We start from the raw sequence: 19,478 nt of genomic DNA, 5'->3' as shown, positions 1-19,478 counted from the left end.
TAGGGGTTTTTTTTTCCTCCTTTTTTTTCTTTCAAGTAGCAAAGTAGCTAATTTCACCTACTCTTTTCCCATGATCTGGTCTCCAGACCAAGAAGCTCAGTTTGATGAATTAGCGTTGAGGATTTTGACACCAAACTTAAATAAATGTTTTTAGAGCTGACAATTAGGTTCACATATACCGGGTGGTAGTGTAGAATTGAGAACAAATCAGAACATCCAAGTTAGAATGGTGTTTTGCTTTTGAGCAGATTTATATCCTCGGCCAACTATTTAGTTGCTCTAAGCTTACTTTTTCTTATCAGTTAAGAAAAATTAATAGTTCTGTTTACTCTGTCTATGTCACAGGGTTGGAGTGTGGATAGATTGAGATTTTTCTGGGTGAACAGGTTTTACAAACGAAAAAGCATAATATAAGCAGTTACTTATTAACAGCTCAGAGTATTATCTAATTGCTTATAAATACGTACTGTGGGTACATTAATGGTTTGTCACTGCATAAATAAACCTTGCTTTTGCCACATATGGGTTTACATCTGTGGAAAAAAGAGAAGGAAAATAGAAACTGTTCTCAGCTAGGCTCTTTCATATCTGCAGCCATAAGTAAGTACTTAGCTATATGGAAAAAATATTAAAATAGATTTATTTTATTTAATCCTTTGAAAAGCAAATACATTAACCTTCATTTCATATGATACACTTAAGATATGATATTAAATGATGTTTAAAGCATTTCTTCCCTTATTTTATTTTCTAGAGCCCTAATCATGAATGCAATCACTCTACGAAAGAGATCTGTGGCCCAAAAGATGAAGAATTGTATCGTCTTGTACCACACAGACAGACAGCAAGCAATACCAGAGCCATGACCGTGGCAAAGGCTTTCGAGTCAAGAAGGCTGCCATCGTGAAGGAGTCTATATCACTTTGCTCTGGTCAGAGTGCGTCAAGTTTATTTGACCAGAACACTTAATTTGCCAATTATAGTTACATTTGATGGAAATGGGGTTCTACAGAAAACATTTTACCAAATGTGGATCTAAATTCATGATTAGAGTTAATAGTGTGGTAAATCTGCAATTAGAATACAAAGTGTTTTCTTGAAACATATACACTATAGGAAACTGGCACAAAGGTTAGAGGACTCTGCCTTGTAGAGGCTGTGTTCAAACTTAGGTACCTCCTAAATATAGTGAACAGTTGTGCTGTTTGGGGCCCCCAGCTCCACCACAGAGAATTGGATCTCCAGAACATCACAGCCAGGTGTGTGTGCAAGCACTGTGACTAAAGATGTGCAGACGCCGCAGTCAGAAACTGCAATTTAAAAAGAGATAAGGGGGGCTGGAGCAATAGCACAGTGGGTAGGGCATTTGATTCGCATGCGGCTGACCCGGGTTTGATTGCCAGCATTCCATATGGTGCCCCGAGCACCGCCAGGAGTAATTCCTGAGTGCATGAGTCAGGAGTAACCCCCTTGCATCGCCGGGTGTGACACAAAAAGCAAATAAATGAATAAATAAATAAAATTAAAAGAAAGAAGGGCTTGGCAGATAGTAAGGCAGGTAAGGCTCTTGTCTTGCATATGGCTAACTCAGATTCAGTTCCTGACACCCCACATGGTGGTCCCCCCCAAGACTGTCAAGAGTGATCACAGAGACAGAGTAAACTCTGGGTACCCTCAGATGTGGCCCAAAAATGAGAGAGAGAGAGAGAGAGAGAGAGAGAGAGAGAGAGAGAGAGAGAGACACTACCATAATCAAAAGACTGAGTAAAACAATAATGTGTGTGTTATTTCTGGTTATTTCAAAAGCAGTGGGGAAGAGAAGATTAAAAAAAATTATAGGGGCTGGAGCGATAGCACAGTGGGTAGGGCGTTTGCCTTGCATGCGGCCGACCCGGGTTCTAATCCCAGCATCCCATATGGTCCCCTGAGCACCGCCAGGGGTAATTCCTGAGTGAAGAGCCAGGAGTAACCCCTGTGCATCGCCGGGTGTGACCCAAAAAAAAAAAAATTATAAACAAATACTGTTAGTATAAGCCCAGGGATGTGACTTAAATCAAATATGCCTAACATATAGAAGGCCCTGATTTAGATGTTCAGATAGCACAGCGGGTAGGGCAATGGAGATGCTACTGGTGCCCGCTTGAGCAAATCAATGAACAACAGGAAGAAAGTGTGACAGTGCTACAGTGATAGCATATAAAGCATATATTACTATGTAGTATGCTGTTATATATAGATCGAATACACCTATGTACTATGATACATGCCCAAACCAGAAGAAAATGAAAGGTAGCTGTAATATGTTATTACTATGCATGTGCTGCAAGTATTATCAACTTTACGACATGTGATTATTTTTAGTTTTCCTCTTTCCCTCTCCCCCTAGTTTTCTTTATTAAGTTGACTTTTGTCTTCTGACTTGTTATAGTAAAATATTCATAAACTAAAGAATGGCTATTTGAGTCATTGTAAGTACATTGTTTAGGAGCATTTGTCATCATCACCCATTCTCAGACGCCTCTCATCTTCCTAAATTGGACCTTTGTACTACCTGCTGCTACTTTCTGCCCACCAATTTACACAGCTATTTTTCTCTGTTGCAACTTGTTCTTTTTTATTGTTGAACGCTTTTATTCCTATTGGTTATGAGATATTCTGTAGATAATACTTAACAATTTGCCTGTTGACATTCTTAGAAGGCCTCACAGTTCTTAGCTGGGAGACTGGTCCACCTGGGACAATTCAGTGCTTTTCAGATTTATTGTGGAGCTGTGCTTTTTTTTTTTTTTTTTTTTTGTATTGGAGGATGTCAGTGTGGGAGGGAGGCCTTGTGCCTTCTGACAGGGAGGGGGAATCTGCCTGCCTCCCCAACTCTCCCCAAAATATGGTCCCAACTGAGAAGGCCCTCAGTTGGGACCATATTTTTTTTTTACTCTTTCAAATAAATAAAGACCAGATAAATTCCTAAGAGTTGCCATGTGCAAGATACTCATAGTCAAATGATGCCAATTTTCTCTGGCCAGCTTTAATTACAGTGACATTAGTAATGAATAAAGACTATCAGAATGACCCATTTGCCAATTGTTTTATTGTATCTTTGCCTTGGGTTAAGAACGCATTTTGCTTGCTTGCTGAATCCTCTGGAGAATGTCCTTGCTCTTCTGCTTCTCCACGGACACTTCTCACCCATATTCGTGCCGTTGAACTAGTTACTCAATCTCTAACTTCATTTCTTCACTTGTCAAATGGGAAGAATAACTATTGTAATGTCACGGGCTCATTGTCTGAACCTAGCAAGACATTGTCAATATCTCAGTAAGGTATTCTCTATCTTAATGTTGAGCACACAGTAAACTCCTATCTTGTACTATTATTTTTTCAGCAACAGAAAAGGCAATATAAGTCATCCTTCAATTGGCCCTAGGAACGTGCAAGGTAAGACTATGGACATGTTACCTTGGCAGTGCATAGCATTTTAAAAATTGAGTTTTGCTGTTTTGCTTTTTGGGGAGAAACCCCTGGAGTTGTCTATGTTTGGGAGGGTCACTCCAGGCAGAGGTCAGACCAGGGACTTACTGCATGCAAAGCAGGTGTTCCAGGCTGTTGGGCTGTCTCCCAACTTTCAAGTAGTTTGCTTTTTTGGCTGTGGTGAGGGGCAGGTGGGGCATACCCATCAATGCTCAGGGCTTACTCCTGACCCTGACGCTACTCAGGCTCAATATGGGATACCGAGAATTGAACCCTAGTTGGAGCACTTTACACACTCGTGGTTGCTTTGACTTGGGGTTCGGCATATTTAGTTTTAGTACTTGCACATTTGGTGGGGGTGCTTTTTTGGGAGTGAGTCATACATTTTAAAATTTTGTTTGGCCTCATTCAAGGCAAGCATCCAACCCTACCCATTGTACTTATCGGGCTCCTGCTTACAACCTGTAGCTGTAATCTCTGGGTTCACACGCTGTGCTGCTGTAAGGGGTGCTGGGAATCCCAAAAAAGCAGAGGAGATGATTATTCTCAGCAACTGTGGGCACTTACTGCTTGCAAGGCAGGAGCTTTCTCAGAAGCTACTGAGGGACCCTGGGCCCTCACTACATTTTCTGTGTTTACATAATTCTCCTAAACCTTGCCTTTTCTTCATCTTTCTGGTAAGAATAGGACAGAGTCTTTTAGTATATAGCTGGCGGGCACTGTCGTAGCACTGTCATCCCTTGTTCATCGATTTGCTCCAGTGGGCACCAGTAACATCCCCATTGTGAGATTACGCTTGGGGTATTGAATGTGCCCCAAACAGTAACAAGCCTTACAATGGAGATGTTACTGGTGCCCGCTCGAGCAAATCCATGAACAACAGGCAGACAGTGCTATAGCTGGTGGGCTTCTGTTGGTTTTCCTGAAGTATATTGCCTGCTCAATTTTGTAAAGTTCTGTAAAGTCCTTCAGAGAAGAAAAGGTAGTTTATTTTGGGGGCTGGAGCAATAGTACAGTGTGTAGGGCATTTGCCTTGCATGCGGTCAACCCGGGTTGATTCCCAGCATCCCATATGATCCACCAAGCACTGCCAAAAATAATTCGTGAGTGAAGAGCCAGGAGTAACCTCTGAGCATAGCCAGGTGTGACCCAAATAGCCAAAAAAAAAAAGGTAGTTTATTTTGTTATCGATATAAAAATTTTCCTAAATGAAAGAAGAACCAGTGATGTGTTAATAGGTTAACAAGTTAAAAAAAAATCTTACCTTGCTGTAAGGTCTTCCATTCTTATAAATTAACTATGCTGAATTGAATTAAATGTTGGGTAAGTCAGTGTACTAATGAGCCAGCTTTAAGACTCCAAAAACTGTTTAATTAAGCTTCTTTCCTTAACAAATTAAAATTGTTTTTATTTCTGATTGTATGTATATATTTGTGTATGGACAAGGTGCATCTATAAAAGTCCAGTTTATCATAGTAACATATTTCCCCCCTAAGAAAATATGCAGTTGGGCAAATTATGTTAATGTTATGTTAAATTGAGTTTCACACTGCTTTGACTTACAAAGGCTAAAGATAAGATGTTGGAGTAACTGACATATGCCAATCAATAAACTCTTTTGTCCTAGGAACTGAATTAAATGACACGAAAATTCTGGGAAAAAATTTATTTTCTAATTGGGACAGTTAATTTGATGCATGATAAAAAATGAATCAAGTATGTACTATAATCTTCTTACAGAAGCAATGTGACATATGGTAAAATCACTTGAAGCTGTAGAAGAAGTAGCAAACTGTAAAATACTTTACTGTCATAATATAGCATTCTTTTGCTCCAGATGGATCATCCGTTGCTGTTTTCATTGTCGGTGTAAAGTCCTTTTGTTAAATACGTAAGTCTTAAAAGGCTGTTCTGTTCAGACTGGAAAAAAAAAAAAAACAGAGAGAGAGAGCGCGAGCAAAAACCCTTAGGCCGTCCTGCAAACAAGGGAAGGACTCTCAGCCCCGATGTGACTCGGGTTTGTCCTGGAGGTGAGAAGTGGAAACAGGCCAGACGGTTTCAGAACCAGCAAAGTCACTGAAGCAGGGGAGATAAACCCCAATATTTGGCCAACGACACACAAACCAGAAAAGAGACGCGGCAGCTGCTCACACTGGAAAGTTACCGAACGTTTATTTTGGTTCAAGTTTTATTTTTATATGACAGAGGAACAATAAGTTTTCTATGGGAATGGGTGTCTCATTCCCCACGGCAGGGCTGCGGAGCGGGGAGTTCGCTGCAGATGGGTGCGCGCTCCCTTCCGGGCGCTGCCGCGAGCCCTCCCGGGGGCCCCGCAGCCGGGGCGGCGGGACCCGCCCGGCGCGGGGCGCGGGGCGCGGGGGTGCCGGGGCGCACCCGACAACGCCTCCGCACCGACGGTGGACGCTGCTCCGCGCCCGTGCTCGGTCCCCCCCACCCCGCCGCACCGCGTCCCCGCCGTCCCCGCCAGCGCCTCGCCCGCTCCGAGGGCCACCCCTCGCTCCCGCCCAAGCGCCGGCTCCCGTTTCCCGCCCGGGCGCCGCTGCCGGGGCCGCCGAACAAAGGCGACGCGGGGCGCTGGGAACGGGGCGCGGGGCGCGGGGCGCGCGGCCGGCGCTGGCGCGCGGCTCCCCGGCAGGCGGCGGCGGCGGCGGCGCGCCCGAGCCTGCATTCCGGCGAAGCGCCGGGCCCCGCGGGGCGACGTCACCCCCGGCTCCGCCCCCCGTCCCTCCCCGAGCAAAGTAACTCCGGACTACCAGGAGCAGCCTGCGCCGAGCATGGAGAGCTGCCGCGGCGACCGGCCGGCCCCGCCGGCCCCGCTCGCGCCCCGGAGGTAGTTTGGCCCGCGCCCCGAAGGCAAAAGTGGCCGGCGGGCTGCGGTGGCCCCTCGGCCCGGCCCCGGCCCCGCTCCGGGAGCACCTGGCCGCTGGATTGGGCTGCGGACGCCCCGCTCGCTCTTTGCAGAGCCGCTTGAAACTTCTCCCAAAGTCGACATGGATACGACGGCGGCGGCGCTGGCTGCTTTTGTGGCGCTCTGGCTCCTCTCCCCCTGGCCGCTCCTGGGGTCGGCCCAAGGCCAGTTCTCTGCAGGTGAGTAGTCGGGGGTGTGTGTGGGGGGTGTGTGTGTGCGGAGTGGGGTGCCCGGGCTTGGGACGAACGCCCCGACCTGGAGATCGCAGGGGTGGGTGGGTGGGTGGGTGGGGTGTGGGGTGGGGGGGACGGGCTCCTGGCCAAGGCCCGGGGCTTAGGATTTGGGGATCGCTTTGGAAGTCCGGGGAGAGGAGCGTTGGGAGGTGCAGCCGAGAGTAGGAGAAACGGCCCCGGAGTGGGTGGCAGGTGGGACGCGGGCGGGAAGGGGGGGACAGCGGTCCGGCAACTTTGCCAGCCCAGACCCCATTGTTCCCCCGCGGAGCCTCGCTCGGGACTCAGGTTGGCGGGCGGGGAGGGAAGCTCGGGCTTGGCTTGGGCAACTGGTAGCTGCGGCGTCCAGCGCGGCGGCGGGCAGCGCACCGGGAAGGAGAGAAAGGAAAAAGTAATCAGGGGCGCTGGGAACGGCTACTCTGTTGCTCCGGTGGAACAACTACTGTGGTTGCAAAGAGGAAAAAAAAAACCCATAGCAACAACACCAAACCCCCCACTTCTTTGGCCAGCCAGTTGTCGGAAACCTGGATACTCCAACGCACCCGGCGCGGCGCACTTTGCCAGGTGCTTTTTTGTCCCGGGAATAACCTCCCTTGACTATTGTCTGGCTACTTCCCGGTCCCTCCCCCAGTCCCAGTTCTCCTCCCCCCGGCGGGCGTTGAACTGTCCAGAGGTTTGCCCTGCGGGGGGAAGGCAAGCAACAGTGTGAGGTGTGTGTGTGTGTGTGTGTGTGTGTGTGAGGTGTGTGTGTGTGTGTGTGTGTGTGTGTTGGCGGTGATTCAAAGATTAAAAAAAAAATGTTGAAATGATCCCTGCGGAGCTGTTGTGGGGAGCGAGGTTTGGGCGCCGGCTGGGGGTGCCTGACCCCTACCTTCCTGCCAAGTTGTCCCGGGCCCTCCCTGGAGCCCGCCCCGGTGGCGGGGGCGGCAGAGGACGTCCCCCACTCCTCTCCGCACAACCTAAACTCTGGGATCTGGCGCTGACTCGGAGTTAGCCCCTGGGGGGGGGGGGGTCTAGGTACAGCCACTTAAAGAAGTCGCTGAAAGCCCGGCTCGGGTCCCGTCTGGGGGACCCAGTACAGTTTTGTGATCAGTCCTGTGATCAGTCCTTCTTTGGGTCCCTTCTCGTCTGGGGTGGGGTGGGGTGGAGGCTCTGAAGTTTCACCAGGTGGACACTGGTCGCTGGTCCTGACAACTTTCCAGCTTTGGCTGGCGAGGGCGGCTGCTGGCCCCGACTGGCCGTGCACGGGAAGACGCAGAGGGTGGCGGAGGGGTGAGGATGGAGAAGCCCGGGAAAGCGGCCGCCGCACGCCCGGCTGAGGTGGCAGGACTCAGAGGAGCGAGTTACTTTGTACTTGTCAGTGTCTCTCTTTGTTGTGGCTACCCGACTTCCTGGAAATCGGCTGGCTCCCTGCTGCGCTTTCCCGAGAGATGTTTATTTCGGGCCCGACCCCTTTTCTCTCCACTGAAACCCTCGAAAGGTTCTTGGACATCGTGTCGTAGGCGGATTATGAAATGCTCCGTGCATAGAAAATCGATGTACATATATATGTGTGTGTATATATATATATACATACATACATACATACATACATATATAGATGCTGTAGGCAGACGACAGCGGCTCTGTGCAGTGAATGATTCGGTGATTCAATTCTTTGTGGAGTAGGTATGCCCGCCTCTCTGCTGTGTTGATGCCTGTTAGTATTGCGGCCGTGCCTGCTGCCTGTCATTATGTGCAGGCAAGTTGGAGTGGGTATCGATTTCCCCACCAGTGTTTGTCGCCGCACGGAGAGCCCAAGCTGAAAAGGCATGTAGTTTGTTAATTGAAAGTTTTAATTCTACCAGTTGAATGACTAGACTTAACAAGCATTCAGCTATTAATGGCTCAACAGCTGATGAATGCGTTTTCACCAGTAGACAAACTTTCTCCTTTCATGTGTTATTTACACATCCACGAACAAGTAAACATTACATTACCTCTAGCAGGATATGCAGATAGGCTTTTCTGATGACAGGAGCTCAGAAATCTGCAGTGAACTGAGTTTTCTTCGACATCTGGACCCTGTATGCTTCACTTTTCCTTAGGGACAAAGCTAGATATATGACTTTTAAGTCATGTTAAATAATGTGCTGTCCAGTAAGTACAGGACTGTGTCTCTGGATGATGCCGAGAAAGGAGTGCTTTCTGTTCCTAGAGTTTTAAGGCAGATTTTTTTGTCTCTCCCTTCCTAATGAAAAGTTTGCTCTGCGCAAATTGCTATTTTCTGGATAGAAGTTATTTTGTAATCCATAGTCATCTGATTTTATTGAAAGCAGATTTGTTGCAAAGTCACATCCAGAGTTTGGAGGTGTATTCCTTCTTGCTTTTATTTTCTTATATTTTATTTTACTGAAAATGAGTTTTTATGACTTCTGTTAACTTTTAATAAAATGTTTTGAAAGTCTAAAAATTTTATGTTTGGATTTAAAAACGTCCTGTTAAGTATGTCTTTTAAATCACATCAATTAAGGCCACTTTTACCACTTTTAGGTATAATCATGTGGTTTCTGACATAGTAAGTTTGAAAAGCATTTTTTAAAACACCTAGGATTATTTGACCTTTGATCTGTCATGCCCTCACCACTTTGCTTTGTTTGAACTACAAATTTAAAAGTATTTTCTGGATTGTGCCTTTCATTCAGCTTTCTGTAGCTAGATTGAGTAAAGCTATATGATAAGCCTCCAGGATTTTTATAAACTTTATCTTATTTTTTTGTTTCAGTTTAATATCTCCCTTAAACTTGTATGAAAGCTGTGATATATCAAAAAGCAGAAATATGCATTGAAGGTTTTATAAATTGAGTGTTGATAACATAATGTAAATATTTTCTGCTCTCAAAATGTTTCAGGACTTAGGTGACTGACAAAACCAGTCACAAATTGCTTGGAAACTTTGCTTTCTCATCTGTAAAATGGACAACATTAATAGCCACCTTGACCTTTCCACATGGTTTTTATGAGGATTATATGAAATAATTATGAGAATTGGCACTGTGAATTGTAAAGCATTAGGCAGCTTTCTGGGGTGTAATCATCATACATTAAGGTAACAACTGAAGTTTTTCTTTTATGGCTCCCCAGTTTTACCTAGTGAGTACAGGCTGAGAGAGAGAGAGAGAGAGAGAGACTTGGCCAGTTGTTTATTTATTGTATTTTCTGTCTTCTTTGTACTGTGGATTGAACCCAGGGTCCGATACACACAAAACATGCACTCTACCATTGTAAATGGAATTACATCCCTAGACCCTTAACTTATTATTAAACATAAACATCTGATATTGGCCCGATCATTTTGTCAGTACAAATTATTCTTCAATTTTTTTTTCATTAGTCTTGTGTTTATCTTTAGTTGAGATAAACTCGTGGAAGTTTACAGTGAACGTTCCTTATATTCCAGAAATGTCCTCATATTCCAGCAGAAGTAAATGTTTTAGTCAGTTGCTTTAGCTGTTCAACTGTTGATGGTTCAGTTTTTCTTCTCAGTGTGGAGAAGGATCAGCAGCTTTTTAGTTGCAGTCTTACCAGTGACCTAGAGAGGGACTATTGTCTCTAGGATGATGTGAGCTAGAAATGCAGTTTAAGATCTTTCCATGAAGAAGGTTCCTGGCATGTTGCTGTAATCATTTGTTCACTTGATCCCTTAGGACTTCTCGAGTCATCTAAGCCAACTAGTCCCTCAGTCTTTGATGTCTCTATATGTAGTTAATTTCTCTTACTCTTATTACCAACTAGTAGATACATCAGACACTGTTGTTATATTTGTCTTCCAGTTTTTTTGTGTTTTGTTGGCCAGATCTTTTTGCCCCTCAGTTCATTACAATTCTGCAAGTTGTAAAATACTCATGAGAATATGTAACAGGACATTTCTCTGGCTATTTCTCCTTTCACGAGTCTCCTTTCTTCTGACTTGATTTTCCTAGATAGCATGATCTGTTTTTGCATCTGGCCTCCCCAGACGGGGAAGAGGTAGGTTTGGCTGCTTCTGGGGCAGTGGCATGTGTGCTGACAGCTCTTCTCTTTTGTATTCATAAATGTGAATTTGGAAAGTAAATCCACCCCTCTGCTGCTCTATTCTGCCACTCTACTGCCACCACAAGCTCCACATACACAGTCAAAATCACAGCTCTCTTGTCACCATAGATTTGGTGCTGAATGTCGTCTTCACTCTTGCCAATATGATTCAAATATGAATCCAGATCTCCTATTTGGTGGCAGTGATGGTTTCCCCTACATTCCCATGGCCTTTAAAAAACATTTAATTCATGTGGTATGATCCTGTGTAGAGAAACTGTGTACTCCTGCTTTTGAAGTGCTATGTTCCATGTCTGCTGCAGGCGGTTACTGAAGACCGTGTAAACCATACTAAATATGGATCTGCTTTTCAGAGGCAGGGGAACGCTGTCCTCGTCTGCCCTATGCTAGTCCCATTTCCCCTACTGCTCTTCATCGGGCAGGAAGATGAGAGCTAAAGACTGAGAGCAGGAAGCATCAAGACGGTTTCCAGATTGTTCTTAAAGACAAAACAAAGGATAGTGTGTGTGTGTGTGTGTGTGTGTGTGTGTGTGTATGTGTGTGTGTATGTGTGATCGTTAATTTTCTAAGGTGGGGGGGAAAGGCCCTATTTTTGACTTGTTTCTTGGAACCCGACTTTGTCTTTGTCCAAACACACTCATTTCTCATTCTGTGGATGTAAAGATTTCCCTGTGTGTATTCCTCTGACTTTGCCCTTTGATCATGTTTCTGGTTTGTGTTTCTTTATCAAATAGTGTTTCTCTTTGCCTAAAAAGGTTGTAATTGCTTTTGAACATGACTTGTGTTTTCATCAAAACTCATGCTGTTTGTCATAGTTACTGAATCTTATCAATTCATGTGGTGTCTTAAACTGGTGTTTGATAACAAAGTAAATGAGTGAGTACATCAATCAGGCTAATTTTTTATTTCACTTGAAGCCAGAAACAAACTTGAAGATCCATGAACTAATCTGTTAACATTGCAGAATATTTGGATGTGTTTTCATATCTCTGGTTGAAGAAGGGTTTAAGTTCCTTTTTGTAAATGGGAATAGGAAATTTGAGTACCTGATAGGCTTGCCTGATTACAAAAAATTATTTTCTTTATTGATTTTTGGGCCACAGCAGGAGGTGCTCAGGGTTTATTCCTAGATCTCTGCTCAGGGGTCACTTTGGTGGTGCTTGGAGGTGGGCGCACAGTAGGGGGGGGGCAGTTATGGGGTATTGGGGATTGAACTCAGGTTGGCCACATTCAAAACAGGTGTCCTGCCTGCTGTACTGTCACTTTGGTTCCTATTTCATAATATTTTAAGTTAAGAAAAATAAGCCACATATAATTATGCTTTGGAAAATTAAAAAACAAACACAATACGCTTGAATATTTGAAATCACTTCAAACTTTATCTGTTTGGTCAATGAAAAATGTTCTTAAACATTTTGAAATAAAATATTTTATTAGTCCCATGATTCTGTTATAAGAGTTTTAGGTTGTGTTCTTCTTCTTCTTTTTTTTTTTTTTTTTTGCTTTTTGGTTCACACCTGGCAATGCACAGGGGTTACTCCTGGCTCTGCACTCAGGAATTACTCCTGGCAGTGCTCAGGGGACAAACGCCCTACCCTACCCGATGTGCTATCACTCCAGCCCCTAGGTTGTGTTCTTGTGGAAATTGTTTGGTTCATATTTTTTTTAATTTTTTAATTTTTATTTTTTTTTTGCTTTTTGGGTCACACCCGGCGATGCACAGGGGTCACTCCTGGCTCTGCACTCAGGAATCACCCCTGGCGGTGCTCAGGGGACCATATGGGATGCTGGGATTCGAACCCAGGTCGGCCGAGTGCAAGGCAAACGCCCTACCCGCTGTGCTATCGCTCCAGCCCCCATATTTTTTTTTAGTAGTAATTAAAAAATTTAGTTTTCTGAAGTTTTCTAGATTGTTGACAGGAATTCTGGGGGAACATCAGGACTGCAATATAGGATCTCCTGGGTTCTTGTGGGACAGACATTGTCACTTCCCTGATTAACTCTGGTTGAAATTTTGGCATGCTCTTCTGTATGGTGATAATGCATGTGCGTTATGAGTGGTTTCTTCGTCACTTATAATTCTTTCAGGAGCAGATCAAGTCATTATCGTAATTGATTCATGTTTTTACTTTGTGTGATTGTGAAGATCTGTTAATCAAAGTGATGAAGACCAATGCTTACTGAAGTGTTCTGTAGGTGACATTTTTTTTATGAGAGAAGCTTAGAAACAAATAATGTCTAGTTGGGTAATTGTTTGCATTTATTTTTCTGGAAAAACTGAAAGATATAAATATGTATTTGTATTTGTTGTATGAATCATGTACACACTTGTATACATACACACATATCTTAATAATAGTGGTAAAACTACAGTGTCCAAAGGTCACTTCATGTTTAAAGAAGCTAAGAACATCTATAAAAGGACATCTGTACTTACATTCTTCGGAGTGTTCATGTAAAGTAGATATTTATCTTTACTTATATAGATGGGAAATGCAAAATAAATGGCTTATATGCATATATACGTACACATGTATAAACATGCACATATGTGTATGTACATACACACATATACATACATACTCTCTACCTATGTACTTTTATAAAAGAATAACATGTCATTCTCTGGATTGGTGCCTATTTATATCAACCCTTCCCAATGCAAGTTCCTTAATCAGCTGCTCTCCTAAACCCTATCCAGAGAAGCAGCTGACCCAGCCACAGACATTTCCCTTATCCAGTTGGATAACTGTTGGCCTAACAGCTGTGTAAGTGGCAGACTGGCCACAGTTCTCTGTGTGGTTGTTTAGGTCATTGACATTCAAAAGCGAAGAGGAGTGCCCATGCTACCCAAGTAGGGGTGGATGGCTGATTGCTTGCTTCATGGGCACTGGATTTGTCACCTGCAAGGTACCCTAGAGTTTTATTTCATGAACTGTGGACAAGAAGCATTACCAGAACCTGGGAATTTGTGTGATGATTTTCTAAGCACCTGTCAGAAATCACTTAGACGGACTGATGCAGAATCTGCATTTTAATAAAACCTCCATGTGAACATTTAATTTTGAGGAGTATTGATGTAGGACAAAGAAGGCTTCCACAGTGTGGAAGGATTTGTCTCATGCAGTTCTGTAGAATTGTAAGAGTATTGTGAGATTAATTACAACATGAAGCAAGTTTCCCTAGAATTATATTTCTGATCAGTATTTACGTAATTCTAATTTAACACTCCAGACACATCTAAACAATAGTTCCATAACATTTTTTTTCTTTTGGTAAGAAAACTCTGACAATGTTAAATGAATTTTTTTTATAAGAGAGTAATAGTATGGCTAAATTATTTTTCATTATGAACTTGGTATGAAATATTTCAAATATACATCTTTGAGAATCAAACATATGATCTAAGTGCCAGTAATTTTTACTTATATTAATACAGGAACTAATTTCCCTCCGACATTTCTAATAGAGGCAGTTTTTATATTTCTCTTCTAAGTATAAGGAACTTTGTAAGAGGAAAGCATTTATAGGATAGTCAAATTTAATGAATGGGATTTAGGTAGACTGCATTAAATATCATTCTTTTTACAGTCTTTTGTGCTCATACCTAACAATAGAGATTCTTGTCAGTTTTCTCAAGAGAAAAATTATGATGTAATAGACAGTGTACACTATTCATGTCAAAACACAATTTTACTAGCATTTATAGCTCACTCTAGCATTCTTTTAGAAAATGAATTTTCCCAGAAGACCTAATTGCCTTCTTATTAATGAGCCTGTAAGTGTGTTTTGTTATCCATTTACTATTCTAAATGTGTCTGCTTTTTCTGGCTGTTTCAACAGTGAAGTCACTGATTAAATCACAACTGCTGTATTTGTTTTTGCCATTCACTAGTGATTCGAAAAATACTGGCATAATGACATGGTTATGTTAGAGACTTATGAAGAACAAGTATAAATTAGAGTTCATGCATAATAGTTGATTGTACTGTGAGATTGAAAGCGAGAGTTTGCGATAGTGCACAGTAGAATTTTCTACGTTTTTGATAGTGTAAGTGAAAGTCTGCTTAACCTATATTGTTTGAAGTACAAAGAAAAATAAGTGCTGGATTAATACATAAACTGCAAATCAGTGATTTCCATAGTTACATATTTGTGGAAGTGGTTTTGTCATAGATAGATCAGTATTGAAGTAGTCTGAGTTGGAGGGAAACTTGGATACTTTACTTTCACCTGTGTTTAAGAACGTTACTGTGTGAAGGATTCCACTTGATTTTTTCTAATTGTAGTCCAAATTGTAGAATTTGCCTTTCGTATTCTACTTTATTTCTGTCAGCCATAAATAGGTATCTTTATTCTCTCACACATAGGAGAGATTCCCCAAAGTAATTGCAAAAACAATGAATTCCTATTTACTGAGTCCCTATAACCTGTTTGGCCTTAAGACCAATGCTTTACATGGTTTTAAATACCTTACGTTCATTCTCTTAGGATTACAATCATTTCCATTTTACAGACTGAAGTCTGGAGAGGTGAAGTAATCCCTTGCTTTAGGTGTCTCCATTAGACATATTTTTGGTTGCCTTTGAATAGAAAATACAATCCAGATTGATTGCATGCAACAACAAAAAAATCTGTCTCTCCTGAAACTTCAAGTGGACCACAGATAGTAACCTTGTTCCATTGGATGTGATTCTTTTCTGATTGCTGCACTTAGCCTGATGTGTTCCAGGACACTTCTTCCTAGGCTGCATGTAGAGATCAGGTGGCTTTTGTAGGTCCTCGACCACTAGATAGAGAACTCTATTCCATTAGGAAAATTAAACACTCATATGTTAATTGTATCTGAAAAGACTGAAATTTATCCTGATTGGATTCAGTGAGTCAAATACAATCTGTTACTGAAGGAAGAAAGAGCACTGATTTCATTTATTTCAAGTAGGATTCAGATCTTAGCACCAGATCCTTACCCAGGGTACATGGACTTTGGAGGAGGGAATAGGAGGAACTAGTACTTCTACTTCCATCAGTTGCTAAGGATATGGGTTCTAAAAAGGTGATGCAACTAGTGTGGTTATTCAAATGCAATCCAATCAAGGCATGAGCAGTAAAGGTTAATAATAAATGGTGCATGGTGCACACCCGAATAAGTGATTTGTAATCCTGAGGGGCAAGTAGGGAGGTGATGGATAAGACAGCTGAATCCTGGACCAGTAGGTTTATATCTGGGTGACTGATCTCATGGTCTAAACTTTTGAGTGTAAGTGTTGGTGGTTGGGGATGGAGGAAGAAAAGAGTAAGCTTGTCTCAAGCCTGTTTGTGTGCACCGTATACCAGGTCTTCATAATTCAGAGTGTGTCTTCTTTCTTTTATTTACTTTTTGGGTTTTGGGCCATAGCCAGTGAGGTGAGACCCAGGAATTTCTCCTGGTGGTGCTCTGGGGATCACATGTAATGTTGGTGATTGAACCCGGGTCAGCCACATGCAAGGCAAGCGCCCTACCCATTGTACTACCTCTCTGGCCCCAGTGGTTCTTTTTCAAAGTTTTCCTTTCTACCCTGCTTTAAAATACGAATTTATAAACGTTTGGTTTCTGATAACTGAGCTTACTTTAAGAGATGGGAATGGAATAAAACATAAATTCTTGATTGAGGGTCCTTATGACCTTCCTCTGGGGGCCTAGGTTAGTTCCAAAGAACCACAGGTGAAAATTGAGCAAATGGGGGTGCTATGGCAGGAGACTAGAGAGATGACCAGAAGGACAAAGGAATTACAGGAAGGAAACAATGTCAGTAAAAGGCACGGCTGGGAAAGATTTAGAATCAGTGTCAAAGAAGATTCATAGAAGTTTGGGCACTTTGGAGGTAGGTGTGGTTATGTCATATTGAACCCTTAAAATACCGATTCCCGTATTAATTTTACCAGTAAACTAAGTAAATAAATAAAAAATGAAATCCGAGTTACCACCTTTATTATTTTATTCTCTTTCTCTCTATTGAATAATCTCAACACTAAAAATTCACTGATTTGAGTTTTGATTTTTTTTTTCTTTTTGGGTCACACCTGGCAATGCACAGGGGTTACTTCTGGCTCTGCACTTAGGAATCATACCTGGCGGTGCTCAGTGGACCATACGGGATGCTGGAAATCGGACCCGGGTCGGCTGCATGCAAGGCAAACTCCCTACCTGCTGTGCTATTGCTCCAGCCCCCTGATTTGAGTTTTTAAGGATTCCATTTTTAAGGATTCAGTCCTTCATGAAAGGATTCTTAGAAATTACTGCTCCTTCATTTGCTGTCACTTGTCCAAAGTTATATTTGTTTAAAGCTTGAAAATTCTTGAACTTTCAGACTCTGGAGTTTGGTGCATCAGTAAATGTTTTTCTACATTGTTTTGCATAGTGGAAGAATATGTAGTGAGTTATTTTTCTTGTTCATTCTTTGGCTATGGGTTTGAGCCCACCTGGGGGTGGTGGAGGAGGTGGGGACCACCCCTGGCTTGGAAAGTCTGTGCTCCAGCCCCCTGAGCCCTCCCCTTGCCTTGTAGCTAATCATTCAAAAAAGTTTTCTTGAATTATTTTGGTTTAACTGTGCTCCCAAGTGAAACCTGATTTAATGGTTGGCTTTGACAAGAATAGTAATCTAAATGATGTGAAAATCACTTCAATGAAAAAGATCATCATAGATAACTGCTTGTTTTCAGTTATCCTAAATAATTTACCAATATATACTGTTAATGCATGCATGCACGAATAGGAGTCTTAAGAATCAAAAGCTGTAGCACTGTAGCACTGTCACACTCTCATCCCATTGTTCATCGATTTGTACGAGCAGGAACCCTTAACGTCTCCATTGTGAAACTTGTTACTGTTTATGGCATATCGAATACGCCACGGGTAGCTTGCCAGGCTCTGTCTGTGTGGGCAGGATACTCTTGGTAGCTTGCTGGGCTCTCCAAGGGGGACACAGGAATGGAACTTGGGTCGGCCACGTGCAAGGCAAATGTCCTATCCACTGTGCTATGGCTCCAGCCAGAGAAAAAAAATTAGTAACTCTTTGGAAACTGAGTGTGAAGAACTGGGGACTGAAGTTGGAGGGTTTGTGACTTTGTTCTCACCTCCTAAATAACTGCACAGCCTGCTTGAACAACTTGGCCAATTGGAAGAGTTGCTGTAAGAAATATCTTAGAGTCCTGAATAATGAATAAAATGCAGAGAAGTAACAGCTGTTTGGCCAGCCTCTCCTCTTGCAAGGAGAGCCCCTGTGAGGTCCATTTCTGCACTCTGCACTAGTAGTGCCTAAAGCTGGGCATGTGCCGCAGTACGGGGGCTAAATGTGGCTGTGCCTTTGAGACCAGAATGTCCTACCCCAGGCACCTCTAAAGATTAGAGGTGCTTGCCTGGCACCGAGGGGTGCAGATAAGTGGTTATGGATAGAGGCCAAATGACTTCTAAGACCTTTCTTTTGTCCTGAGCCTTATTTTCACACCCCTTTGTCTATTGCCTTAAAAAAATGCATCGCATTAATTTCTTCCTTGTGAATTTCCTGCCTTTTTCCTTTCCTTTTTTCCCCTCCCATTTTCTTTTGTGCTGGCAATTGGATCTACAGCTTCAGACAGTGTGAAGTTTGAGCACCCACAGCAATCTCTTTGCTTTCTCTTTGCTTTCCCCTACCTGTTCTTTATAGTTCTTTTCGGGATGATAATTGGTGACTTCTGGTATTTTTTTTTCTTTTTTTTTGGGGGGGGGGGGTCACACCCGGCAATGCACAGGGGTCATTCCTGGCTCATGCACTCAGGAATTACCCCTGGTGGTGCTCAGGGGACCATATGGGATGCTGGGATTCGAACCCGGGTCGGCCACGTGCAAGGCAAACGCCCTACCCGCTGTGCTATCACTCCAGTCCCTAATTGGTGACTTCTGAACAGAGGGCTTTGCCATCATTTCCCAACAGCTGGCAGAGTGCCGTACCTAATACTGACCCCTTATGGTTCCTTTATTTTAATATTTAAACATCTGCAGTGATTTGCTTCCAAGCAAAAGGGTTCTTGGGTGTTCATGCCTGGGGTGGTTTTGGTGCCCAGAGCACTGGACTCCATGCTGGGAGGCTGTTCTGCTCTGTCACTTTTTGACTTTGGAGACAGTTGATTTCTGACCCCTGATTTCCTTATCACAAAAACAGGAGTGTGACAGTGCAGTTATTTTGAATATTTTTCTTCTGATATTCTATAGGACACTTTATTTTTTGATTTTCTTTATTTCTTTTTTTCTTGGAGGGGGGTGGTCTTACTGCAGCTCAGCATTTTCCCTGCTCTGTGCCCAGTAATCATCCTGGCAAACTCAGTGACCATATGGGGCACCAGGGGTCAAACACGGGTTGGCCACTCATATAAGGCAAGTGCCCGACCTGCTGTATTATCACTCTGGCTCTCTATAGGACTCCAGACTTTTTTTTTTTTTCTTTTTGGGTCACACCCAGCAATGCTCAGGGGTTATTCTTCACTCAGGAACTACTCCTGTTGGTGCTTGAGGTACCATATTTGATGCCAGGGATTGAACCCGGGTTAGCCGCTTAAAAGGCAGATGGCCTCCCCGCTGTACCATTGCTCTGTTCCCACTCTAGGACAGTTTTACAGATGAATAATTTACGGGAAATTACATTTTACGGAATAGTAATATATGTGAAATTACAGTTACAATTGGAAATTTGTTTAAATATCTTATTTTTGTTGAGAATAACTTGTAAGACTAGTTATGGTATATAGTATATACAGACAAA

At 43.1% G+C, this 19,478-nt stretch overlaps 1 protein-coding gene across 13 annotated transcripts in view; it reads left to right on the top strand.

Moving 5' to 3' along the window:
* Positions 1-6,209: 6,209 nt before the first annotated feature.
* PTPRK (protein tyrosine phosphatase receptor type K) overlaps positions 6,210-19,478 on the top strand; it is a 564,747-nt gene continuing 551,478 nt past the window's right edge. For 7 of the 13 annotated variants that reach the window (XM_055135020.1, XM_055135009.1, XM_055135012.1 and 4 more), the window contains exon 1: positions 6,216-6,576. In XM_055135020.1, coding sequence (XP_054990995.1) covers positions 6,480-6,576 — 97 coding nt within the window. In that variant the 5' untranslated portion in view covers positions 6,216-6,479. Of the gene's footprint in view, positions 6,577-19,478 lie in introns of all 13 variants that reach the window. The other 6 variants (XM_055135019.1, XM_055135018.1, XM_055135017.1 and 3 more) reach the window with 2 other exon arrangements.

This window comes from Sorex araneus, chromosome 4, assembly GCF_027595985.1.
Source record: "Sorex araneus isolate mSorAra2 chromosome 4, mSorAra2.pri, whole genome shotgun sequence".
Classification (NCBI taxonomy): Eukaryota; Metazoa; Chordata; class Mammalia; order Eulipotyphla; family Soricidae; genus Sorex; species Sorex araneus.
This window is presented reverse-complemented; position numbering and strand designations above follow the sequence as displayed.